Source organism: Vanessa atalanta, chromosome 15 (genome assembly GCF_905147765.1).
Source record: "Vanessa atalanta chromosome 15, ilVanAtal1.2, whole genome shotgun sequence".
In the NCBI taxonomy this organism is placed as follows: Eukaryota; Metazoa; Arthropoda; class Insecta; order Lepidoptera; family Nymphalidae; genus Vanessa; species Vanessa atalanta.
In genome coordinates, this window is record NC_061885.1 from 8143172 (window position 1) to 8166482 (window position 23311).

At 31.3% G+C, this 23311-nt stretch overlaps 1 protein-coding gene across 2 annotated transcripts in view; it reads right to left on the reverse strand.

Moving 5' to 3' along the window:
- LOC125069226 (collagen alpha-1(XVIII) chain-like) overlaps positions 1-22521 on the reverse strand; it is a 175349-nt gene extending 152828 nt beyond the window's left edge. For both annotated transcript variants that reach the window (XM_047678639.1, XM_047678640.1), the window contains exon 1: positions 22232-22521. In XM_047678639.1, coding sequence (XP_047534595.1) covers positions 22232-22245 — 14 coding nt within the window. In that variant the 5' untranslated portion in view covers positions 22246-22521. The remainder of the gene's footprint in view (positions 1-22231) is intronic.
- Between the last annotated feature and the right edge of the window lie 790 nt (positions 22522-23311).

Here is a 23311-nt window from a genome sequence, read left to right on the forward strand (position 1 = left end):
TAAAAAATAGGGGATTAACCTAAAATGATCTATGTCATTTGAGTAGGACCCTTTGAAAGGTATAGCCATATCTAATATGATTATGATTGTAAGATTAATGTAACAGCTTGTTAAAATATTTTAATATAATATTTTATCCAGTTACAGCCATCATTGTCCCACTTGTCATAAGGCTTGCACTTCTCTAAAGAAGGAAGTTTTGAGCTTATTCAACTACACTTCTCCAGAGCGTACTCATGTAGAAGATTTACACCCAATATATGAAGGTTTCCTAACGATATCTCCCTTCGCCGTTGGTCACGAGATGGATTATCTGTAACGGAATAACTTAGTCTATCTACCTATGAAAATCAATTTGCACTTGGTTCTTGTATAATAAATAATTTCCTTGAAAAACATAAAATCATTGAAGAGAAAATAAATCGAGTTTCTCAAAATTAATAATGTTTATGCTAATGCAAGTATTCGGCAATGGGAAACGTGATCTGAATTAGAGTCGTTAGCGAATTTAATTTAACCGATAGTGACGAACGAATAATTTGTCTTGTCTTTCAAAGTACTATCAACTGAGGGTGCTAATCGGAATTGCTAATTTCATGTCAAACATTATTTACGGAGCGAATGCAATAAAATCTAAAAGAAAACGAATTGTTCACGAAGGAAATTTTTGTAACGCGTCTACAAGATTAAATTCAAATTTAAGTTTACTAACCGTTTTAAATATATATATTTACCGAGAAGAACCGACAGCGAATTTAGAAAATATTCATTTCCTATATTTAATTACGACCTAAAAATGGATTGAAATGTACCTAATTAAATTTTTATTTATCCAGCAGGAAAATCAACGCTTACTTTTACCACGGCTTTTTGCTATTAGTACCTATAATATTGTATTATTTTAAGTAATAACGATAGGAATTTATTAATAAGCCAAATATGATAAACGAATAAAACTTGCCCTGGGTAAGGTAAATTGAACTTGCGGGGACGGAAACTTGGTGCTACAATTTAGGGTAAGCTGACTCTTTAGCCATACTCAGGAAATTTTAACATTTTTTCTACAATACGTCAACAAACCAATCAAGAGATCACGGGATCTAGGGATCAAGCACTTTTGTCTGGAAAACTACCAGATCCTGTAAAAACTGGCTACAAATATAGAATATAGTTTTGTTAGATCAGATGCAGATCTAGAAAATGTAATATTAAAAATAATACACAAAAAAACATTTCAAGACAAATTCAGCCAATTTCTTAAATAAGCAAAACTAAATTAAATATATATAAAAAGCTATATATATTTATAGCTTTTGCTTTCACTTTGCCTCTCTTTCACTTCCAAGGTTTCCTAGGAATCGATTTCTATGCGTGCAATTTATTGCATTGTTATCCAGATATTGAATTCCATACAATGAGAAATTTATACGAATTTTATTTACCAATAAGAATTGTATAACCTAAGAATTTTCAAATAAACGTTGTGAAAACTACTACTTAACATATATAGGCGCTGGTTTTCGCCTGCAGTGTACACCGGTTTTCATGGGTACGCCACTCCGAGGTCCCGGGTTCGATTCCCGCCCGAGACGATGTAGAAAAAGTTCATTAGTTTTCTATGTTTACTTGGGTCTGAGTGTTTGTGGTACAGGTACATTTCTGATTTTCCATAACACAAGTGCTTAAGCTACTTACATTGGGATCAGAGTAATGTATGTGATAATGTCCAATATTTATTTATTTTTCTCCCGATAATATCTCTTAAACTAAAACTTACAAACTTAACTTTTTTATAATACATAGATAAAGATACATTTAGCTTGATATATTAATTGTAAAATACGCTACACGTCTTAGAATACACGAGGACCAAGTTAAGTGGTCAGCGCTTTATAATTTGTATAAACATGGTCACTAATTGAATTTCTCAAACATACATCGCTGCAATTGCTCGTTTACATGCTGCTAATTAAAAACGTTTGCTCGACTCATAAATTAATTTAAATTGATGGATGAAGTTTATGCTTGCGGTTAGATTAGCTAATTTAAATAGTTGATACTGATATGTTGAATTTATTTGGTTATTTTTTTTTAAACGTAAAGGTTTAGATTGCTTCTAAATATAAATTTAATTAATATTTATATTACTTTCAATGTTATAAAATTTATTAGAGTTTTTGTTTTATTAGCTTGAGCAATATAGACGATATCCATTTGGAGCCCATTTAATAAATTTTCTTCCTATAAAATTAGTATTGTTTCTAAGAAATAAATTGAAGATTGTCGACCTTAAAACAAGATCCTGTCCCGATTTAAGGTAAATATGTAAATGATTTGAGTATTGTAGAGGTAAATTTGCCGCTACAAGATCAAAGCTTAAAATATAATGATGTTAATAGAAAATGTAGAGAGATATTGAAGATTCTATATATCTATGCTAATTATTATATAAAAGCGAAAATAACTCGGCAAAAACACTGAAGCGAATTTGATAAAATTTAGTATGAAGCAAGCTTAAACTTAAACAGTGAAGTACATAGTCTACTTTATCGTGCCTAACACCAGACGACTAACTTCTAAAGCTTGAGCGAAGCCGCGACTGTAATCTATAAACATAGAAACACAATTTCATATTTAAATAGAGAACATAAAGTATTTGCTGAATTTAATGCAAAATATTTCATACATTATTTTTTTGATTATGACCTCTATATAAACAAGGATTAAATTGAATCAATTAAAGCTAATCCCGGATTTAAATACGAGCGCTCGAACGCTCACAGTTAAACATTAACGTGGATAATTAACCGAGAGCAACCATTATTGCTTATCGGAGGATTTATGAGATGAAAACTAACGTATTTCTCAGTGATCTTCATTATTTATAACATGTTAAAAAGCAGCAATGATAGATTCATATGGATTAAGATTGCGTAAGTGAGCGTGTGATCGGATGTGCAAGCGATCGTATTAACATGCTTACGTTTTACTGCGTCACGTCGTTGCATGCGTACATACATTTGAAGTAAGAATAGGATGGTAAGTAAACATTTTTATGAACTCAATAACAAAATATAAATACAAATATTAACATAAAAATATTCCATAAAATTGCATGCAAGGGCGACCTTATCTCTAATAGCAATTTCACCCCTGCTGCCAACTGTCCAAGGAAACTGCAAACTACGCAGGACATATCTATTTTATTATTTTTATTTATTGAAAAAGTGACGCCATCAACTTATCACTAAGCACTTAAAATTAGTAACTGATATGGGTAACATTCAAAGTGATACTTCGTACGTCTTTAAAGGTGTAAACAACACTGACCTTCAAAACCATAAACAAAATTAACTTTTACATAAAATATAAAATCAAATTTTAATAACTAAATTATAAAATAATTGAAATTAAGACATAACAGAGATAAAATACTTTACTGAGGAATATAAAACAAATTAGAAATGTAAAAAAGAAAAACATAACTTAAATATATTTTACTTATAAGGTATGAGATCGAACTATGAGATTTTTGGAATGTTTAACAAAATTAGTTTTTTATAGTGCACAAGTGTATATACAAACACAGGTGCGGTGTCTGTTTCCACATTCCCATATTCTGACACGACTTTAAATCCGACACGTCTGGAAATAGTTCAGGATCTACGGCTTAATGTGGTCCAAGGGGTGAATTCACGACCGTCTTACAGGCACCGGGCTGTTACTGGTAATTTTTCGACAGAAAAATAAATTTTAATCGTCCTGACCTGGGGTTCGAACACAGGATCTTGGGATTGGCTACACAAAGTGACAAGGCAATTATGTAATTTAACTAATATATATATGTTCAGTGTGTAACGATATTTTATAAATTAATTGAAAATGTAATTAATAAATCGCTTTTAAAGGCATCATCGAGCAATTAAAAGCAACTGGTCGACAAGATTAAAAAGATTGCTTACAATAAACGACATAAAATTTTTCCTACACGCTGTAATTTATCGTTAATTAATGAGACGTTTTTAAAGATAAGATTTCCGATGAAATTTACAGATAAAAAGCAGGTATTATTTAAGGCAGATTATGTAATTTTACAACATAATTATTTACAACTTATAGGTTAACTAGGCTTAGAATTTTAGATTCAAAAACGCTACATTGTGAAGTTTACTTGAAAAAAAATTATTTGATTTGATTTGAATATTTTATTTAACTTTTAAACTTTAGGATCTGAAATCTTTGCCGTTTATTAAATAATTAAACATTTTTCGAATGAATGTTTTGGTTGATATGCATGTTATATACTCTTTGAAAACAATTTACAGATTTGATAAAAATACGGTTGATCTAGGAGATATTAGTATCCCACAATCCATATGAAATTTATGAGATACTCGTTTTCACCTGCGGCTTTGCTCGGGGTAAGTGCTAAGTACTATGTCGTTTGCTTATGGAAATTATTATTCATTACGAGACCTATTTCATAAGCGTAACTTAAGTTTTGAGGTACAAAAATATGTGATATGTGTAAGATTTTAATACTCATCAGTAGAATAACGATTCGTTAAATATAGAAACTGGGTATTTATTAAAATAAATATAGATTGAATTATCTTTTATAACTTCGAAAATATTATATAGAACAATTATCGTATTATGTAACTAGTTGTAAGTCATAATCATCTAATGTTTACAGTTTTAATTGCTTTAAAGAATACTTTGTCGTCTAGTTAATTAAATTAAACCGAATCTGTGACGTAGTTCAAAACTTGGAATTATCTTGTTGAATTAACGTAAGCAAGGTAAAGCCTTTTGAAACCGCAACAGAGGGATAACAGCTTTGGTTGCGAGTTGCCAACTTCCTTGGTAATTATCCAAAGTCGCTAGTTTAAAAATCATGTTATACGACCTTATAGAACAGTTGCGTCACACTGTCTTACAAAACGAGCTGAAGAGTTTTTTTTATGTGCAAATCTCAGGAGGTGCTGTTTATATTATTTTAAATGTTTACGCAATCTTGCAAAAAGGCCACTTGATCTTAAGAGGTCGCTAACACCTATAAACATTGTCAATTTTTTGGCGTGGTACTACAATTATTTGATATATACATATTTATTTATGATATCATTGGATTTGGTAGAAGGGAATGACGTGTTTATTTGTTCAAAGTGTTAGTGAGTAAATTATCCAAGAGCTAATCGGACGATGGAAGATAGAAAAAGTATATACTCTTATATAATATATTTTTTCATTCATGTCCTAATAGTGGAAGTATAATAGTCAATAAATATGTTACAAATATGGAAATCATTTAGTCTTTTTAGTTTAGGATACTTGTTAAAGCTTTTTAAAAATTTCATCACCTTAAAACGTGTTATTTAATAATAAGGTTGTAATATACATAGTAATTAATAATTAGGTTGAATTTAGGCATTAAAATTCGTCACTTTCGTAAAAACATGTAAATCTGTGTTTAAGCTTCTGTTTATAACTACAAGAAAAACATTTTGAAAATTTATCACTCAAGATGATAAAATTGGTGAAAGTTTTGTAATATTCAGGTGGAAGTATGTATATTAAATATATACACTGTTTTTTCTTTCAATAATTATGACAGCATTTTTTTAATCTGTGTATTATTATTAAAATTCAGTTTTTTTTTAAACCGAATAGTTCAAGTTACTTAAATGTTTCCGATGGGATATTGCATCGGGTCGTGCACCCTCGTCTAAATAATAACCCATAAACTTAATATATAACGTCAGATTGACGTTATATATGCCTATAATATTGGGAGTATATAGACGAATGGCCAATCTGATACGTTGACTGAGGTCGCTGTCAGTCCACTGTCCGAATAATTTGAAATGCTAACATTTTTCGTGCAGAGAGTATGAGCAATGCCTCATGAATCATTATGTCCACTTGTGAAAGCTGTACGAAAACCCTTTCAATAGTTTTTGTGTTAATCGCATTTAGACGCAGCTGATGTGATGCCTTTTGTTTTTAGTACGATACATTTTTTTTTTTATGTCATTGGTTGGCGGACGAGCATTTGGGCCATCTGATGGTAAGTGGTCACCATCGCCCATAGACAAAGGCGCTGTAAGAAATATTAACCATTCCTTACATCACCTATGCACCATCAACCTTGGGAAATAAGATGTTATGTCCCTTGTGCCTGTGCTTACACTGGCTCACTCACCCTTCTAACCGAAAAACAACAATACAGTGTACTATTATTTGGCGGTAGAATATCTGATGAGTGGGTGGTACCTACCCAGACGGGCTTGCACAAAGCCCTATCACCAAGTATATATATGTATAATCTATACTTATGTAAGTAATTTTGTCTTATTAATTGCTTTTTAAGCCATTTATATTAATATTCCTATTAATTTATCCACACTCGATTTAAATGACAAAATAGATATTACTATGAATAGAATATTAACAACGAAATAATAAACAACTCTTAGACTATAAATGAATAAGTTAAGTGATATCACTTTCGAATTTTCACTCACCTTATTATTGAGGAATGCTATTTCATAATATGACTGTCGCGTCATTTTTTGTGTATACGTTATTACTAATTACTTGAAACAACATCATCATTCTGCCCTTATCCCAATTTATTTGGAGTCGGTGCAGCATTTCTTCTCTCATACTTCTCTGTCGGACGTCATCTCACAAGTAACATTTTTTCTAACCATATCGTCTTTCAAACAATCAATCTATTGTTTCCTTGGTCGTCCCCTACCTCTATATCCATCCATATCCATGCTCAAGACCTTCCTCACAATATGGTCCTCATTCCTCCGCATAACATGTTCATACCATGTCAGCCGGTTTCCACATACATTTAGGTTCCTGGTGCCACTTTTAAGCTTCCTCTTCTTCTACTTCTTAATTACTTGAAATATATTTGGATGATTAAAAAACGTTTATTTTAAGGTATCCAGGTCGTCCCATATTCTTTAACTTATATTCACTAAATCATTCATTGATTCATTTTTAATCTTTATGGAAAATTTCGATTTTTAAATTGTCTTTTATGAATATAAATTTGAACGTATTCACTTTTTAGTCTATCAAAATCATTTTAAAAGTTTCTTTTACTTCTATGGTTCGAGTTATTTCTCTGCGGTATAAATAGATATCAGAGTTTATTTTAGCTTAAGAGTAAGTCAGTGTGGAAATAATTACACTTAAAAACCCGTTCCAAACATAAGCAACGGAATATGCTCCTGTTGCTATTCATCCATCAGAGCCGAGATGGCCCAGTGGTTAGAACGCGTGCATCTTAAACGATGATTTCGGGTTCAAACCCAGGCAGGCACCACTGAATTTTCATGTGCTTAATTTGTGTTTATAATTCATCTCGTGCTCGGCGGTGAAGGAAAACATCGTGAGGAAACCTGCATGTGTCTAATTTCAACGAAATTCTGCCACATGTGTATTCCGCCGACCCGCATTGGAGCAGCGTGGTGGAATATGCTCCAAACCTTCTCCTCAAAGGGAGAGGAGGCCTTTAGCCCAGCAGTAGGAAAATTACAGGCTGCTAATGCTAAAAAAAAAATTGCTATTCATCACGAAGAAAGTGTGCTTGATTGTCAAAAGACGATATCGCTTATGGCATTTTTATCTGTCATTCTTTATTACGCTTTGACATACCCGTATGGCAGTCTTAATAGTTAGACGAGTATGTCGTGAAATGTTCTTTGTAATATTAAATGATATTTTTATAAGACGGGTAAGATATTCTTTTGTGAACGATAGGCTTTGTGAGTACTTGAATTTCTTTTTAGGGGAAAATTATGCTTTATTTTTATATGGTTTATTATTTTGTTACAGAAATTTAGTTGATTTGTTCTTATTAAATCGTTGAGAATTGCGATTGGTTGATATTGATGATAGAAGATCGTGGTATACCAGAGTTGTGTAGGACGATAACATTCACAATAACAGTGCATGTCGGCGTCGCGTACATAGAATACCACCATTGAGCTTTGATAACTTCGTAGTGATAGCATGTTAATTAAAGGTACTCTGTGGAAGTTTCAACTTCACTAAAGATCTAAAGGTACGACTCTGTGATAGACAAACAGTTAGATAGACCACTCAAGTTAAGACGTAAACAAATTTAGATACGCGTGCATATATTTTAACCTTGGTTTCAAATCCAAATCTAAGTAAATATATCAAAATATCAAAGCTTTCAATAACAGCAAGGATTATGTAATAATTTGAATAACAATTGTATACTAGTAGAATATATACCAAATAATTTCAGGCAATAATACTCGGAATAACAGATTCCATAAATTATATTCGAATTTCAATACGCAATTGTGTGTTAGAAACGATTTTTACTAATAATCAATTTAATTTGTATACTCGACATACTCGTACTATAATCGATTCTTCGGCGATGTTAAGTTTAAAGTTAAAATGTTTAATCAAGTTTCAAACCTAACAAATTGTTTTATGAAGATTGATAGACTAATAATTCAATAATCAAAATTGGTAATGAAACAAAGCGCGTGGGTTGGATTTCCATTTGTGAGTAATTATCATAGGGAATGTCGTTTCTCGTTGTATGTGGGCGTGTGAATACTTAAATTTCTAATTATAATTTTCATTTGTATTGATTAGTGTGAATTATGATACTTGTATACGTATTTTGTTATACACACATAGATTTTGTTACGCGGCATTTAAACATTACAATGTTCAAGATATCGATATAAAAATTAGGGTTGTCACAAAATTATTCTTAGCATTTTATTGTAAATGGCATTATGAAAATGTACGTCATTTTCATAACGTATAACGTAATTTTCATATTGCATATATACAGTTCAAGTTATGAATTAAATATGAGCAAATCTCATCATTTTATTTCAAAAAACTAGACAAGAGTAAAATACATCTGGAGGAAGACATAAAAAAGACTATTAATACATTTATTAGCGTTTCTTTAGAACCTTATTGTAGTATAAACATAATTCGTGCCAAAATAAAGAAGTATAGAATTAGATTCCCGTGAAAAATCTCAAGTCGATGAACTTCGGACAATGAAAACGCTATAAAGTCAATCTCATTACACAGCATCGTGACCTTGAATTTAGGCGTTTTTACTCTCGCCCATCGTGTGTGTTCTGTTACAAATTACGTGCTCGGATAAGATTGTCCAACAAACAAAAATAGACAGTAAAGATATACCTACAAAAACTTTTAATCCGATTTTAATGGATTCTTTGCAAGTTCATAGAATATGATAAATTAGCATGGAGGTTAATTATTTGTTGAAGATTTTGTGAATAAAAATAAACTAAATAGTTTTTTTTTAAACGGAACTCATTCGGTACTTTTATCTGAGTAAATCCGAATTAATGGTTTCACGTTTACATGACATTAACACGATAATCTTGTTGAATGAAGATTCCAAGTTCGTTATTATCGAAAAGTATTTATTGATTTAGGAATAGACATAGAGGTAATAAGAAAATTTTATTATTGAATTTTTACTGCCATATGACCTATAACCCCAATGTAATGGAAGCTTAGTAACTTTTTTTAAATAAATTTCAAAGAGATTAATGAGCAAGTGGGGAAATTTAAATTTATCTTTATAAAAAAAATACCCTTGAATCGCAATAAATTAATTTTAATCAATATTTATCATTTAATAAAACTTCACAAGCTAAAAGTCAAAATCATACATATGATAATGTCTTGAACTTTTCGACTCCATCAGGAAAATCTTTTAACTCCTTATCAGACCAAAAAGGGATTTGGATTCAGTTTACTTAGTAGCAGCCTAATAATAAAGCTATTAGACCGACAAGGACGTTTTATAGGCAACAACCACACCATCGCATAGAGAGAGAGGAGTCATTAAAAAAATCAAATCCTCAAATCTTAAAATGAATACTCCTGAAATCAGATATATTACATTAACTTGCAAATGGAATAATAATTACCATGAATACAACGTGTTCTATACATTACTGTGACAAAGTTATTGTGTCTAATTTATTACAGTTGTAAATTAGTCATCGTCTTATTGAAATGTCAAACATTCGCCATTTATTCTTAGAATACACGAGCTTGGATGAAACATAAACAAAATTTGCCGTGATGCTAAGCCGTGCGAATAGTTTTACGGCTCAACCGAAATGTTATGCCACAAAATAAGGTAGTGACGTAAATTGCTCCGCAATATTCTAATTAGAAAAAGATCAACGACTTTTGAATTTTTATGTGTTTTGCTCGAAATAAATGTTTGCGTTAGTTCTATTTACAAAAATCATTAAATTCGACATATTTCTTGTTTTATGATGTAATACATTTAATCATAGACTATTATAAACAAATTAGTTTACGAACATCAAAAGTAATGGCGGATAAATCAGCTATCACGAAGCGTTAAGTATTCTTTTAACCTGTTCAAACCTACACATGGATAATTGAAAACATTCTTAATGTAACTTTATTTATGTGATAGACGCTTTTATACGTCTTTTAAAATGTATTAGGTTACACGGAAATATAATATTAACGTGGAACGTCAGTTTTTTTAACCAATGGTAAGGTATTGTTTAAACCTGTACGTAGATATCACCCATTCAATATTATTCCTTCGCCAATACTTTGTATTTCTGTATTGTGGTTTGAGGATTAAGTGAATACAAATAGAAGAATAACTGTCATTACATCTTATAGTCACCCGTAATCGGTGGCTTATATCAGTGTAAGGAATGGCTTCAACTTGTTATTCTTACAATGTATTTTATTCTTAAATATTCAAATTTCCACCGACGTGTACTTGTCCGCGTTTGGTGTATCTTTTATATTGTTTTAATTTACGTAAATTTTTAATACACCATTATTTATAGGGTTGTTTGATTTTATTATGACCACGTTCGACCACGGATCAGCTTTGAATACAAATTAAATAATATAATTAAAATCTAAACATAGATATACCTATTAGCTCACAAACATTTTATGTTAAAAGCTGAAACTGAATAATCGAATTAAATTAATAAAATTATAGATTTGAAACTTTTAAAATGATTTTCCTAATTTTTCAAGAAGATAATGGACCTTCACCTTCATTGGGGCTCCTTGCTCCTTGGATTATGTTAAAATCATCTTTAAAACGATTTAAATATGATAACCTTCATTAAAACATATCTTAATGGTATTCGTAATTTGCGTAAATGTGATAAACTATATTGCCGGAATAGGAAATTATAAATATTATTCTTCCGGTTTTTGAGCTGAACCATGTTATATATTACGAGTACTTACGAGTGTATGTCATATAGTTCGATAATATTCAATATTAAAAATGCCACCATCAAATCTCTCGAAAGTGGTTCGGTTAATTAACCTCAAAACTGTCTGATCTCACAGGAGTCGCACTCAGGATAGATGTCTCTCAGAGCCCGAGAAGACTTAAATTTCGAGGCGGAGTCTAGTACTCGCCCCAACGCTCAAGGACGTTTCGAGTAGGGTAGCATTTACACAAATAGAAACAAGCTTCCGTCGTAAAGCAATCTGATGTATAAAATATGCTACTGATCTATACTTATATAACTGTGTTCGTATGTAATCACACAGGTAATAAAGATAAAATAAAATACGTGTGCGTCTCGGGATGTCCGACAGAAGTGATAGCTTAAACTTAAAATATGGCATGCACTGTGGGTAAGAGTGAGATAGGAGGAGTCTGACTACGCTGTATGCGTAAGAGAAAGGGAAGCCAGACAGATAGGCACCGTAACGCGTTACGTAACGAAGCTGTTTACCCTCTCATATATTGAAATATTCATATCGTAGGAAAAGATTAAGAGCCTAAGAAGCGGTACGTTTCAGTTACCAATTTGTTTATCAAATGATTTTATGCCAAACAAAAATTTACGACAAAAATAGCTTTAAAATCAAGTATAGAAAAATATAACATGCGAGTACGTGATACAATAAATAAGTCTGAATATATAAAATGACATAACATTACAGTAATCCTAATATTGCCCAAAAATTTATTGAAGTTAATTTTCTGTGAGTTGGTTGCGAAATTGTAAATTATACGTTAAACTAAAGTTATTTAATATTCGCTTAATAGTCGACCTAAATACACCGTAGTGTCTTAGACCATAATTTAATATACCTTTAGCACCTAATATAACAAGCCATGACAAACATTAAGTAACCGTGCACCTACATGTTAACAATGTGCTAATTTTCTAATGCAAATGAATCTTTTGTGTTAGTTAAACACATATTATATAGTTCATGGAAATATATAACAGTTACGACATATTTATTTAAAGAAAATATTCGCTTTAAACTTTTGAATTCAAACCATAACGTTTAATTGGTAACGTTCAGTAAATTATCGTTTTGTTATTACGCACAAATTTGTGTCCAAATCCTTTTTAATGAAAATTGAACACATTCGCTGCTTACTACTATTATAATGTGGTAGATCATATAATAAATGTTGTAAAAAGAATTGAAATAATCTCATTATACATTATTATAACAAGGATAGAATTTGAGTTTGAATATGTTTTCAATCTGTCTGTTTGTACATTCAAACTGATATTTTTAGACGAAATTGCATATTTAACTACAAGATCGAAATACTTTCAGAGTATTCAAGAACTATTATATCAACATAAAAAAATTGTAAGAAATTTAAACTCTTACACTTAAAAATGACGCTATAGTAGGTAAGAACAATGAAACTTTAGAAAAATTCATTTTTACCTAGATATTCCGCTTGACCGAGCATTTTTCCGTGGGAACTAATGAGGTTGCGTTCCTTCCCAACTAAATATACAGCTCACGTAGGAACGAATTGCCTGCAATGTACCATTTTGTATGTGGATGTTGTTATACAACATTGCGCCAAGTTCTTTTGATCCCAGGACAATAGTTTGTGGAACAGCATTGTTACTTCACTTCTGGTGGGATTTTGACCTGCATTACTAGCTGATGGTGAGCATTTAGACATAACTTCAATACCCTTTAGAATCTTACATGGCAAAGTTAAGTGACAATAATTCTGACATAAATACCGTGTTGTATTTAAATATAGTATTTATATATAAAATAAATTAATTGGAATATTGTTATCAAGGATTGAACACCAATTATATAAGTTTTAAGTATACAAAACGTTACAAATATTAAATTGATTCATAGAAACGAATTCACTAAAATCGCTACTAAATTACAATCTGAATTCTAAAGATCTGAAGACGTCATGAAAAGTTATTAATATATACAGAATAATTAAATAATAACGATGGTAGGTTAAAAGAGACTCCTTCTCTTGATACTAATGAAAATAAATCGTCACACGATTCCCAAAGCGAATAGACTTAATTAGAGAACGTCTTATTATACGAAATGAAGAGTACGTATACAAAAGTTAAGGAGATACGTTCCGTCATTTGTCACTGAAGAGTTCCATATCGTTAAGTTTTGCTTGTTATAACTTTATGCAACTCAAGGGTGCCCAGAATATAAATCGACTTTCATAACACTGAACACCCATTAGGCGTGAATATTAAGATATGAAATTAACAACTTAACGGGCCAGTAAACGCTGAGAATGAAAAATTACCCGAAGTTGTCACGATGAATTACAATGGATTCTTTTTTACGGTGTTCATAGGTGATATATCAAATATACATTTAAAGTAATATATCGTATTGGTGTTTATGTAAATGTCTCTAAAAGCTATTCGAGTATAGCATGAATGTAAATTTGTAATAGTAAATCAGATGCCATTGTTTTATTGTAATGATTTGTAATAAGTGCTGGTGTGAAAATTCATAAAATATTTATAGTATCTGGTAATGAATTAAATTAAAAAGTAAACAGTAAATTAAAAACTAATTATCGAATTCGATTAAATTCAAATTAGGTCATATAAAAATACAATTCATTACGGTCCTACACTAAAAACATGTTTTTATAGATGTTCTTAAACCCACAGCGCCATAGCATTCTGATCACGTAGACGGCAGACCTGACTCATCTTGTAAGGACACGCCTTTTGAAATTTAAATTCTTAACATGGTGTTTCATATGTAATAATGAGGCTCATTTATGACTTAAGTTAAAATAATTACTAATAATAAACATATTTTTTAGCAATTTTTTTTAAATTTTAAATACAACAAAAATTTTAGAATAAAATAGAACTAAGAAGAAATTATATGAGGATTGTTTTTTTACTTAATTTAATAGATGTCAACCAGAAAATTGCTCCTTACTTTGTTTGACAGATTGTTGAAAAATACTAGCTAAGATACATATATTTGTTTTTAAGCAACACTGACTTTGATATGCTAGTATATTAAAAATCCTTTTTTTTTAATACACATAAAATGTAAAAAAATATATTCATCTAGTTCTCGATTGAAATGTTGTTAAAATTACAAACTATGCCAATGATCTCGGAGATAACGAACCGAGGATATCATCACTCCCTGGTTAAAGTTGATCCGGCTGCAAGGACCAATGTTAATAATATGCAAAGAACTATATCTTGAACTTCTTAATTTATGTATAGTAATGTTTTCATAGATCGCGGTGTAATATTGGATGCACTAACAACTTTCTGTTTAATTATTATATTTTATGTAATTTATTTACAAAATTTATAACAGATAGCTACAAACAATAAACAGAAATGCAGCATTAGATATTTTAAAAGCAAGCGACTCTTAATCACGATTTGTGTGACACGAATAGGCTTAAAGTGGGTTAGTACAAAACATGCACTTTAAATCTTCATTAGCAGATCGTAGTAACGAATTAAATATAACATTACGTCATACGAGGAAGAGCAGTGGATTATATGAGATAAATCCACGACTCACTATATCTTGCAGCTGACTCAGTTTCTCATACTAGATATTTAAGCAAAAAAATGTTGAAATTTTATTTCAAGGTTTTATTTTTATCTTTTGCCTGGCTTTGCACAGGTTTGAAAAAAAAATACTAGATTATGTAATACAATGATATACTAACCAATAATGCAGGACATTATTATTATAAAATAAATATCATACAAATATTTAAAGCGAAGTCATCAGCCTTCTCAAAGGAAATTTATTTTGTGATCTTTAATTCTAAGAGGTCTTCATCGATTTAAATATCCTACGAGCGACTTGTTTGAAATAGATATAGCCGTTGGTTGAATCATAACAAATTTTCGATATAATATGATTGTTTTTATTATTTCATAAACACATTAGCAATCTGGGATCTCTTTCTATGTATTTGTTATATACATAAGCTTTATATTAATAATATAAAAAGTATATACATTGATATTATCAATATAATTGAAACCTCTTGATGATAAACACTATATTACTGAAATATAAGAATGCCCAAATAATAATAGAAAGAATAATATACAATAGTATATGAAGATTATTGTATTTATCAGTATAAAGGCGGCGCAACAAATTAATAAAAAATTCAATTGCCATAACAAATTCCCGTGTGCAGCTACTGTTTTTGTTCGTGCATTTAAGCCATGGGATGAAGAATGTTTTTGTGTGATATCGAGATCTCGAATAATAAATCTTCGTCATGGCCGAGTTCCGACATTTAACAGGGACATAAAAGAAAGACAGTCTTTGATAATTCCTCGCTCGGAATTATTTTCTGGAGAGGAAATTACAACTACAAAAAGCAGATTTGATTGTCAGACGACATTTTTTTTTTTCTAATTAAATTGATAATGATCATGCTTTTTAATCTTAGTCTAAGAAGAAGAAAGTGCTTTATGGCTTGTATTATTAAAAACCTTATTTAATTATTGTCATTGATTTTCTTTTTTTTTAAATTCGAAATTATGATTTTTATCTTTAAAATATGCCCATACGATTCTAATTTTGTGAAAAAAGATATTGCTCTCTTTTTCTCACTAACATAAACATAGATCATCTATTTTTTTTACGCGCGGAAACTTCAAACGTGACATGACCTTGTAATTCTACTTTCAGTTACCCTGTATTAATTTCACATCGAAACGACAAAAACCATTACACTAATAAAGCAGGACGTTATGTGACATGATGTAATCGTATATGTAAAGCACCAGGTGCACAAATTATATACAATCCGGGTTTGATTCCCGTTGAATGTCACGCGCATCCTTGGAATAATTTATATGCGTGCCACAAGTAATCCGTTAAGCTATTATCATAGACGAGGATTGAATTTTACGAGATTTAAGTTACTCATTTCCTGATGACAGGCCAATTTATACCTATATATTGTATACATACTGTATCACACTGACATATGTATACAAATTACTTTTGTATGATCGCATCTTGTGGTAACCACAAGGTGAATTTTAATGAAACTCAGCTTAGCATTACCATACACTGTTTAACAACTAATACCTTAACAAATGAGTATACTAAATAAGGATTAATCGAGGGAATTAAAAAATGGACCACAATTATCAAGCTTCATATATTCACAGTAATCTTAGGAAGATTACTATCACCGGTCAAGCCACCCAAATCAGTAAACTGGAATATCGACTTACTGACTTGGTAGTGTGATTTTCAAACAAAGCAACAATCACTTATAATCAGGTTTAGTAAGTTTTTAACCAAAGGTCGCTATCTAAGCAAACAGATAAAAAGCGAAGATAGGCAACTTGTATGTCATAGCGTCAGCAAAAAAGTATTGGTAAATTTATTACAACGTTAAAAATTTATAATAAAATATTTATAAATAACTTTACTATTTAATCAATATTCAAATAATAATATAAAAAATCAATTATTCTCTTTGAATATAAAATTTATAACGAATCGCAATAATTTGATGACGTAATTTTATAATACAAAATTAACAATCAAACAAGCCGAGATGGCCCAGTGGTTAGAACGCGTGCATCTTAACCGATGATTTCGGGTTCAAACCCAGGCAGGCACCACTGAAATTTCATGTGCTTAATTTGTGTTTATAATTCATCTCGTGCTCGGCGGTGAAGGAAAACATCGTGAGGAAACCTGCATGTGTCTAATTTCAACGAAATTCAGCCACATGTGTATTCCGCCAACCCGCATTGGAGCAGCGTGGTGGAATATGCTCCAAACCTTCTCCTCAAAGGGAGAGGAGGCCTTTATCCCAGCAGTGGGACATTTACGGGCTGCTTATGTAATCAAACATTTGTTAAAATATGCACTTGTATATTTAAAAATAAAAGTCTTTTAATATAATAAAAGCTATCGACTATCGTACATCAGATCAGCTTTAGATGATTCTTTGGTACAGATTCGAATCTAAGCAAACAGATAACATCGATGCGACCAAACGTCGACCTTGAAAACGGTAGCGTCAGCAAAAAACTGTTTGTTGATGAATTGGTGTGATAATGTTTAGACTTGCATCTTTAGAAATCTGCTTCATATTTCATAACACTCTTAGAAATATATTTAAAACAAACCCATTATATATATATAAAATATATATTATATAAAAAGTACTTAGAAATTAAAAACAAAAACCAATTTATAAAATTCACTATAAGACAAAAGAAATCAGCTAAATATGTATTATTCAAATAGATATGCAAAAAATGACGTCAGCAAGTTATAAATGATTTAAGAATAAGGTCGTTCATTATCCTCATTAAAATGGAAAATGCAGACGTTAAATTGATGTAGACTTACAATTTCACGTTACAGAACTCTAATAATAGACGTTTAGTTCTATTTCTGATAGTGCGAGCTCAAATAATAGTTCAGACAACGTTATCGACGGCGCACGGATATCTTATACGTCACTGACGTCTTAAAATCAAATGATAAACTATAAATATTTATTCAACGAAAGCGAAACAGGGTGCGGTGAATATTGACGGCCGTCAAAATGCCCACGAAGTTCGTCGACCCACCTTGACTTTGCGTTGTTAAAGCTAAAACGAAATAAACCAGAGGAATGATTCATTTTCATTAGATCCCTATGTTTTTTGTAGGTGAATTTCCGACGTGTCTAATTTTGGAAATTTTAGCAACGCGCGAAACAAATTGCCTGTGAGAAATAAAACATATGACAAATTGCCTACGAACGGTATGAATATATTTTCCGTTCCATCACGTATGTGATGTAAAAATACAACGTGTTCATATTCTTCAAAAGTAAACGCATTTGTTTGAAATGTCGTGTCGTGTCCTTCTTTAAAAATCAATCGAGTACACCGGGCTTTCTTATCAATATTCTACTGCAGTTTGAAGCATCCCGACATACACAGAGGGTTAGTCAGTGTTATTTTAGGTATGAGATATGTTACGTCATATAACCTACTTCCTGTGTCTTTACTTGAATTTTATTTAAAAATATAATTTTTCAGTACGGAAGTAAATTTCCCATTTTAAAGAAATATTTTACAAATCAAGAAATTAAAACAATGTATAAGTTTTTTTATTTAATTAATTAATATTAATTATGCAAGGAAATATATTATACAGCCATGTTATAATGAGGTACGAAGACTTAAGAGTGTATTCGTACCTTAATTTACGATACCTAAAAATGTTCAAAGTTTTGACGAAGAGTTCGAACGCCCGCTGAGCTCTTACAATGAAAGCGAAGACGCCACTAATAACCTCAAGAAAGGCGGATTATGTACAGATAATATTTAAGTTCACGATTTTGGCTCAAGGCCTCAACAAGAGCGTCTTATAGATAATGATTTATTATTCTATATAAATTGTACTGGGTTATTGTAATAATTATTAACACATTTGTTGATTTTATAACAATTTAGAAGATAATGGTAATAAAAATAAACCACACGTTTTTTTATTCAAAGACCTATTTACTTGTGGTATAAAGCTTATTATTGTCTAATATTAAAAATATATGCGACATTTTACTTGTGTTTAAAAAAAGAATTTGTAACACATTCAAGATCGAAACTTCCGGGTGGTCTTAAGATAAACGGTACTATATCTTCATCTTAGATATGTATCTGCGTAACGCTACGTGAGATCGCTGTACTCTTATAATTAGCAAATTATATTTCTTAACTTTCATGTCAAACTATATATGTATAATAGCTTTTTGTGATTGCTCTATGATTGAATTCATTACGATCATCCACGTTCAAATAGTTCTAAATGAATTTAAAATTCGAATGTTACGGTGCTTCAAACTATGACAGAATAATTCATAAAAGACACAGAGAAAAGACCGCGTGTTGAGGGGGTTCGGAGGGCTATCGTAGGTTTTAGATATAAAAAAAACTTACTTATTGGGGTTTCTAGGCTTTTGCCTTTCGCATTTATAATATTCGAATAGATGTAGATTAATAAAAAACAGAGCCGAGATGGCCCAGTGGTTAGAACGCGTGCATCTTAACCGATGATTTCGGGTTCAAACCCAGGCAGGCACCACTGAAATTTCATGTGCTTAATTTGTGTTTATAATTCATCTCGTGCTCGGCGGTGAAGGAAAACATCGTGAGGAAACCTGCATGTGTCTAATTTCAACGAAATTCGGCCACATGTGTATTCCGCCAACCCGCATTGGAGCAGCGTGGTGGAATATGCTCCAAACCTTCTCCTCAAAGGGAGAGGAGGCCTTTATCCCAGCAGTGGGACATTTACGGGCTGCTTATGTTTATGTTTATGTAAAAAACAGAAGTTTCACAAAAATCTTTATTTCCTTGACTCGTTGGAGATTATAATTTTTTTTAATCGAAATTTCAAAACCATATAACATATAATCCAATAAAAACCATTTATGAACCATTGAAAAATTATTGACAATCAATTAATGATTTTGAATTTGACTGTATTTTGACCAATCATGGGTTATCAATGTCAATTAAATAGAGTAAGACATATATTTTTTTCTTAGCTTATTTATAAATCAATGTAGAGTATCGCACGACAAAAGAACTAAAATAAACGAGCCAACTTTATTATTTTGGCCTACTTTGCTACTCTGCGTGTACTGTGACTACCTTTTAGGCACTATTTTTTTCGACGCGTTTTCAGCTTGGCTTTCTATCTAGACATATCAATAATGAAAGATTATTTTTTATTTATTTCGTAATTAAATGTAATAGGTGATTATTTCATTAAAATATTAATATAAATAAAGCCGAGATCGTCTAGTATATATAATGTAAACACAAAGGGGCGCTGCGTTTTCGTGTGCGTTTAAACGTCAGTTTATCGTTCATCTCGTTCGAGGAAAACATCGTGATGAAACCTGCACCTGTCTACATATTATGCCACATGTGTATCCACCGACCATAACTAGAGCAGCGTGATAGAATACGTATGCTTTCTCTTTCAAAGGAGGTCCATTTATAACCCCTAAATTACTTACTTATATTATTCAGAGGTTATAAATTTACTAATTAATATAAATATTTAGTAATTAGCCATTCAAAAAAGATACTTATGTTATTACAATACGTTTACATGTAAAGTTCAATTTGCTTTGACAGATCTCATTTGAAGACCTAAAGTTATACTCATCGATTAGCGATATTATCATAAATTATGTTGTTAATAGATAGTCTTTAAATATATTTACTGATACTGTAATAAGCGCTCGATTCAGTTTTATATATATCATAAGTTTAATTTCATTCGATAAAAATAATCAATATAATAAATGTAAAGGTTACAATTGTAATTACCATTTCATTTAAAATATATCATTTTGTACTATCGATTTAAGTACAAACAAACAAATTGATTATAAATAAAACCTATTTTATAAGCCATATATTGAATTATAATTAAAAAAAATAACAAACAATATTATCTACAATACAAATGTGATACATGCGATTGTAACTCTGTCTGTCTGTCTTGCTACGCTTTCTCTAAACTACTGAACTGAAATTGATGAAATTTGGTACCATTCAATCCCCTAATGACCAACCGCGAGCAAAGCCGCGAGTAATAACTAGTATTCTATATAAGCACCGTATTTCTTTTACTTATTTTCCTCCCAAGCTATATATATAATACCACTTACTGATTAATCACGATATCTCAGAAACTATAACACCTACAAACTTTAAATTTGGCAGGTAGATTCCTTTTAGGATGTAAACATCCGCTAAGAAAGTTAGGGGTGGCCTAAGGGGGTAAAACGGGGACTGGAAGTTTGTGTTTTATAAATATCGCGCGGGTAAAGCCGAAAGACAATTGATTCCATGGAAACAGATGAATATATTGTGTGAATACTATTTATCATTTAAATTCGGTTCATATTTTTCATTACAATACAATTGCACTGTTATATAATACTAAACGGTTATGACGGAATTCGCATACTGGTTTTATGACTTTAGTCAATTGTGTGTCTAAGAATTATTAATTGGATGATTCACGTACAAAGCCAGATAATACACGTGTATGTATTTAATGTATATTTATTTATCCATTATCAATGTTATACAAAGAAAGGACAGTGTTTAATTAATTAAAAACAATTTATTTAAACGTGCATTTGTTCGCGCGTATCTCCAAGACTAATGAACCTGTTAAATTTATTTGTGTTGGTTTACATATTTGCAAATTTAAGCTGAAATAATTTTATCCAGTTGTAACTAATGCATATGTGTGCGTGAGGATGAAATTAATTATGTTAGGCTTTTGAACTTTCGTTATTTGTTTATTTAAATGTTATCTAAATGATACACTATAGTTAAATTATTAAAACGGCTCATTGCAATATTTAACGATAGGAGAATTAATACGACTAAATATAAGAGACCTACATAATCATGTATATTGGTAATAAATAATTAATTTCAGCACATAGCAACCTAACCCCGAGTTTGTTGACATACTCTCACGCATGCGCAGTTGTATATCTATCCATAAACAATGAGTTCAGGACGAAATAGCTCATTAAAATTCTTTGTTAGTTATAGATAACTTATCGATCGCTTCGAAACATCTAATAATCACTTTCCCTATATTTATATGAACTTTATCTTTGAACTCAGAAATACTACTCGAAAAATTAAATCTATAATATTTGTAATTCAAGTTTTAATATATTATAAGATATAACCGTAACTTTGAATTAAAGTCGTTCATAAAATTAAGAGAAACAATTTTCAATAAAATAAATATCATATTTTACTATAATATCAAAGAAGAGTAATTAAAATCATATACAAACACTTACCGAAGACACTCCATATTGTGCGTAGAGATATCGTAATATTTAAGTGTCACCTTTGATCTGAATCCTTTGATCTAAACGGTCATCGTTCAAAACATCGCCGGCTAATTATTTATCTCATCAGAAATAAAAACACTTTCACCGCTTCAAGCGTACTGCATTATTTAGACCGGCTTTTTACATCGACTGTCAAAATCACGTGGTCGACACCCGCGGTTTGATAGCGGAAAGCGCTTTTTCGCGAACGCACGCTAAGGCGCATGACATTGACGACACATGCTCGTATAATTCATGTAGCGTTCTAACCTCCCACACAGTTCGTGAAGAACTAAGCGCAAGTTGTCGAGGTGCACGTGGCCCGTAGCTTACGCGACGACCGCCCTTCCAATGCGATACAAGTAAAACGGGAAAAGCGACTTTCTCTCATCCCGATTAGACATAATTTCGCCTGGAACCGATGTGGTAAGCCCAGCGAGATGAGCTAGAATATGGGACGATACACACAGAGTATTTTCGTACTGTCGTTTAGTGTGCGTAAATGCGTGTGTGTATGGTCCACGGAAATGAAAAGTGCATTGTGGACCTAGATTATATCTCGCACCCAATGCTCTCGAATGCTATATAATGTTCGGAAAGATATCGTTTTTAGTGTCCCGGGTGATTTCGAACGAAGGAATAAAAAGGAGGGACCATTGTTCGAGCGATATTGAAAAAGTTTCACTTCTTATTACGATCGTTTCCTTTTGTCTTGTTTTGGAGGAATTTAAAGTTGCCGCGTTTTATTCGAGCCCTTTGTTGCTGGATGACTTGCGTTTAAGTTTGTTTTGTAAGATATGTTACAATCAATTTCTCTTTCGTTTAAGAGCGAGTTTATTGAAAGAGAAGTGTAAATATTGATGTAACTTGTTATATTTGAATAGCATAGAATGTATGCAAGACTGAGTACGTCCATGTAACCCAAGGGTCAGTAAGCCAAGCGCTAAAGAGGCCAGTGGCGCTTAATTATGTTTAATTTTTCTATAAATACAATGAAATGTTCGAAACAGATACGTTCATTGGGATTTGCTTATCGTATTCATATAA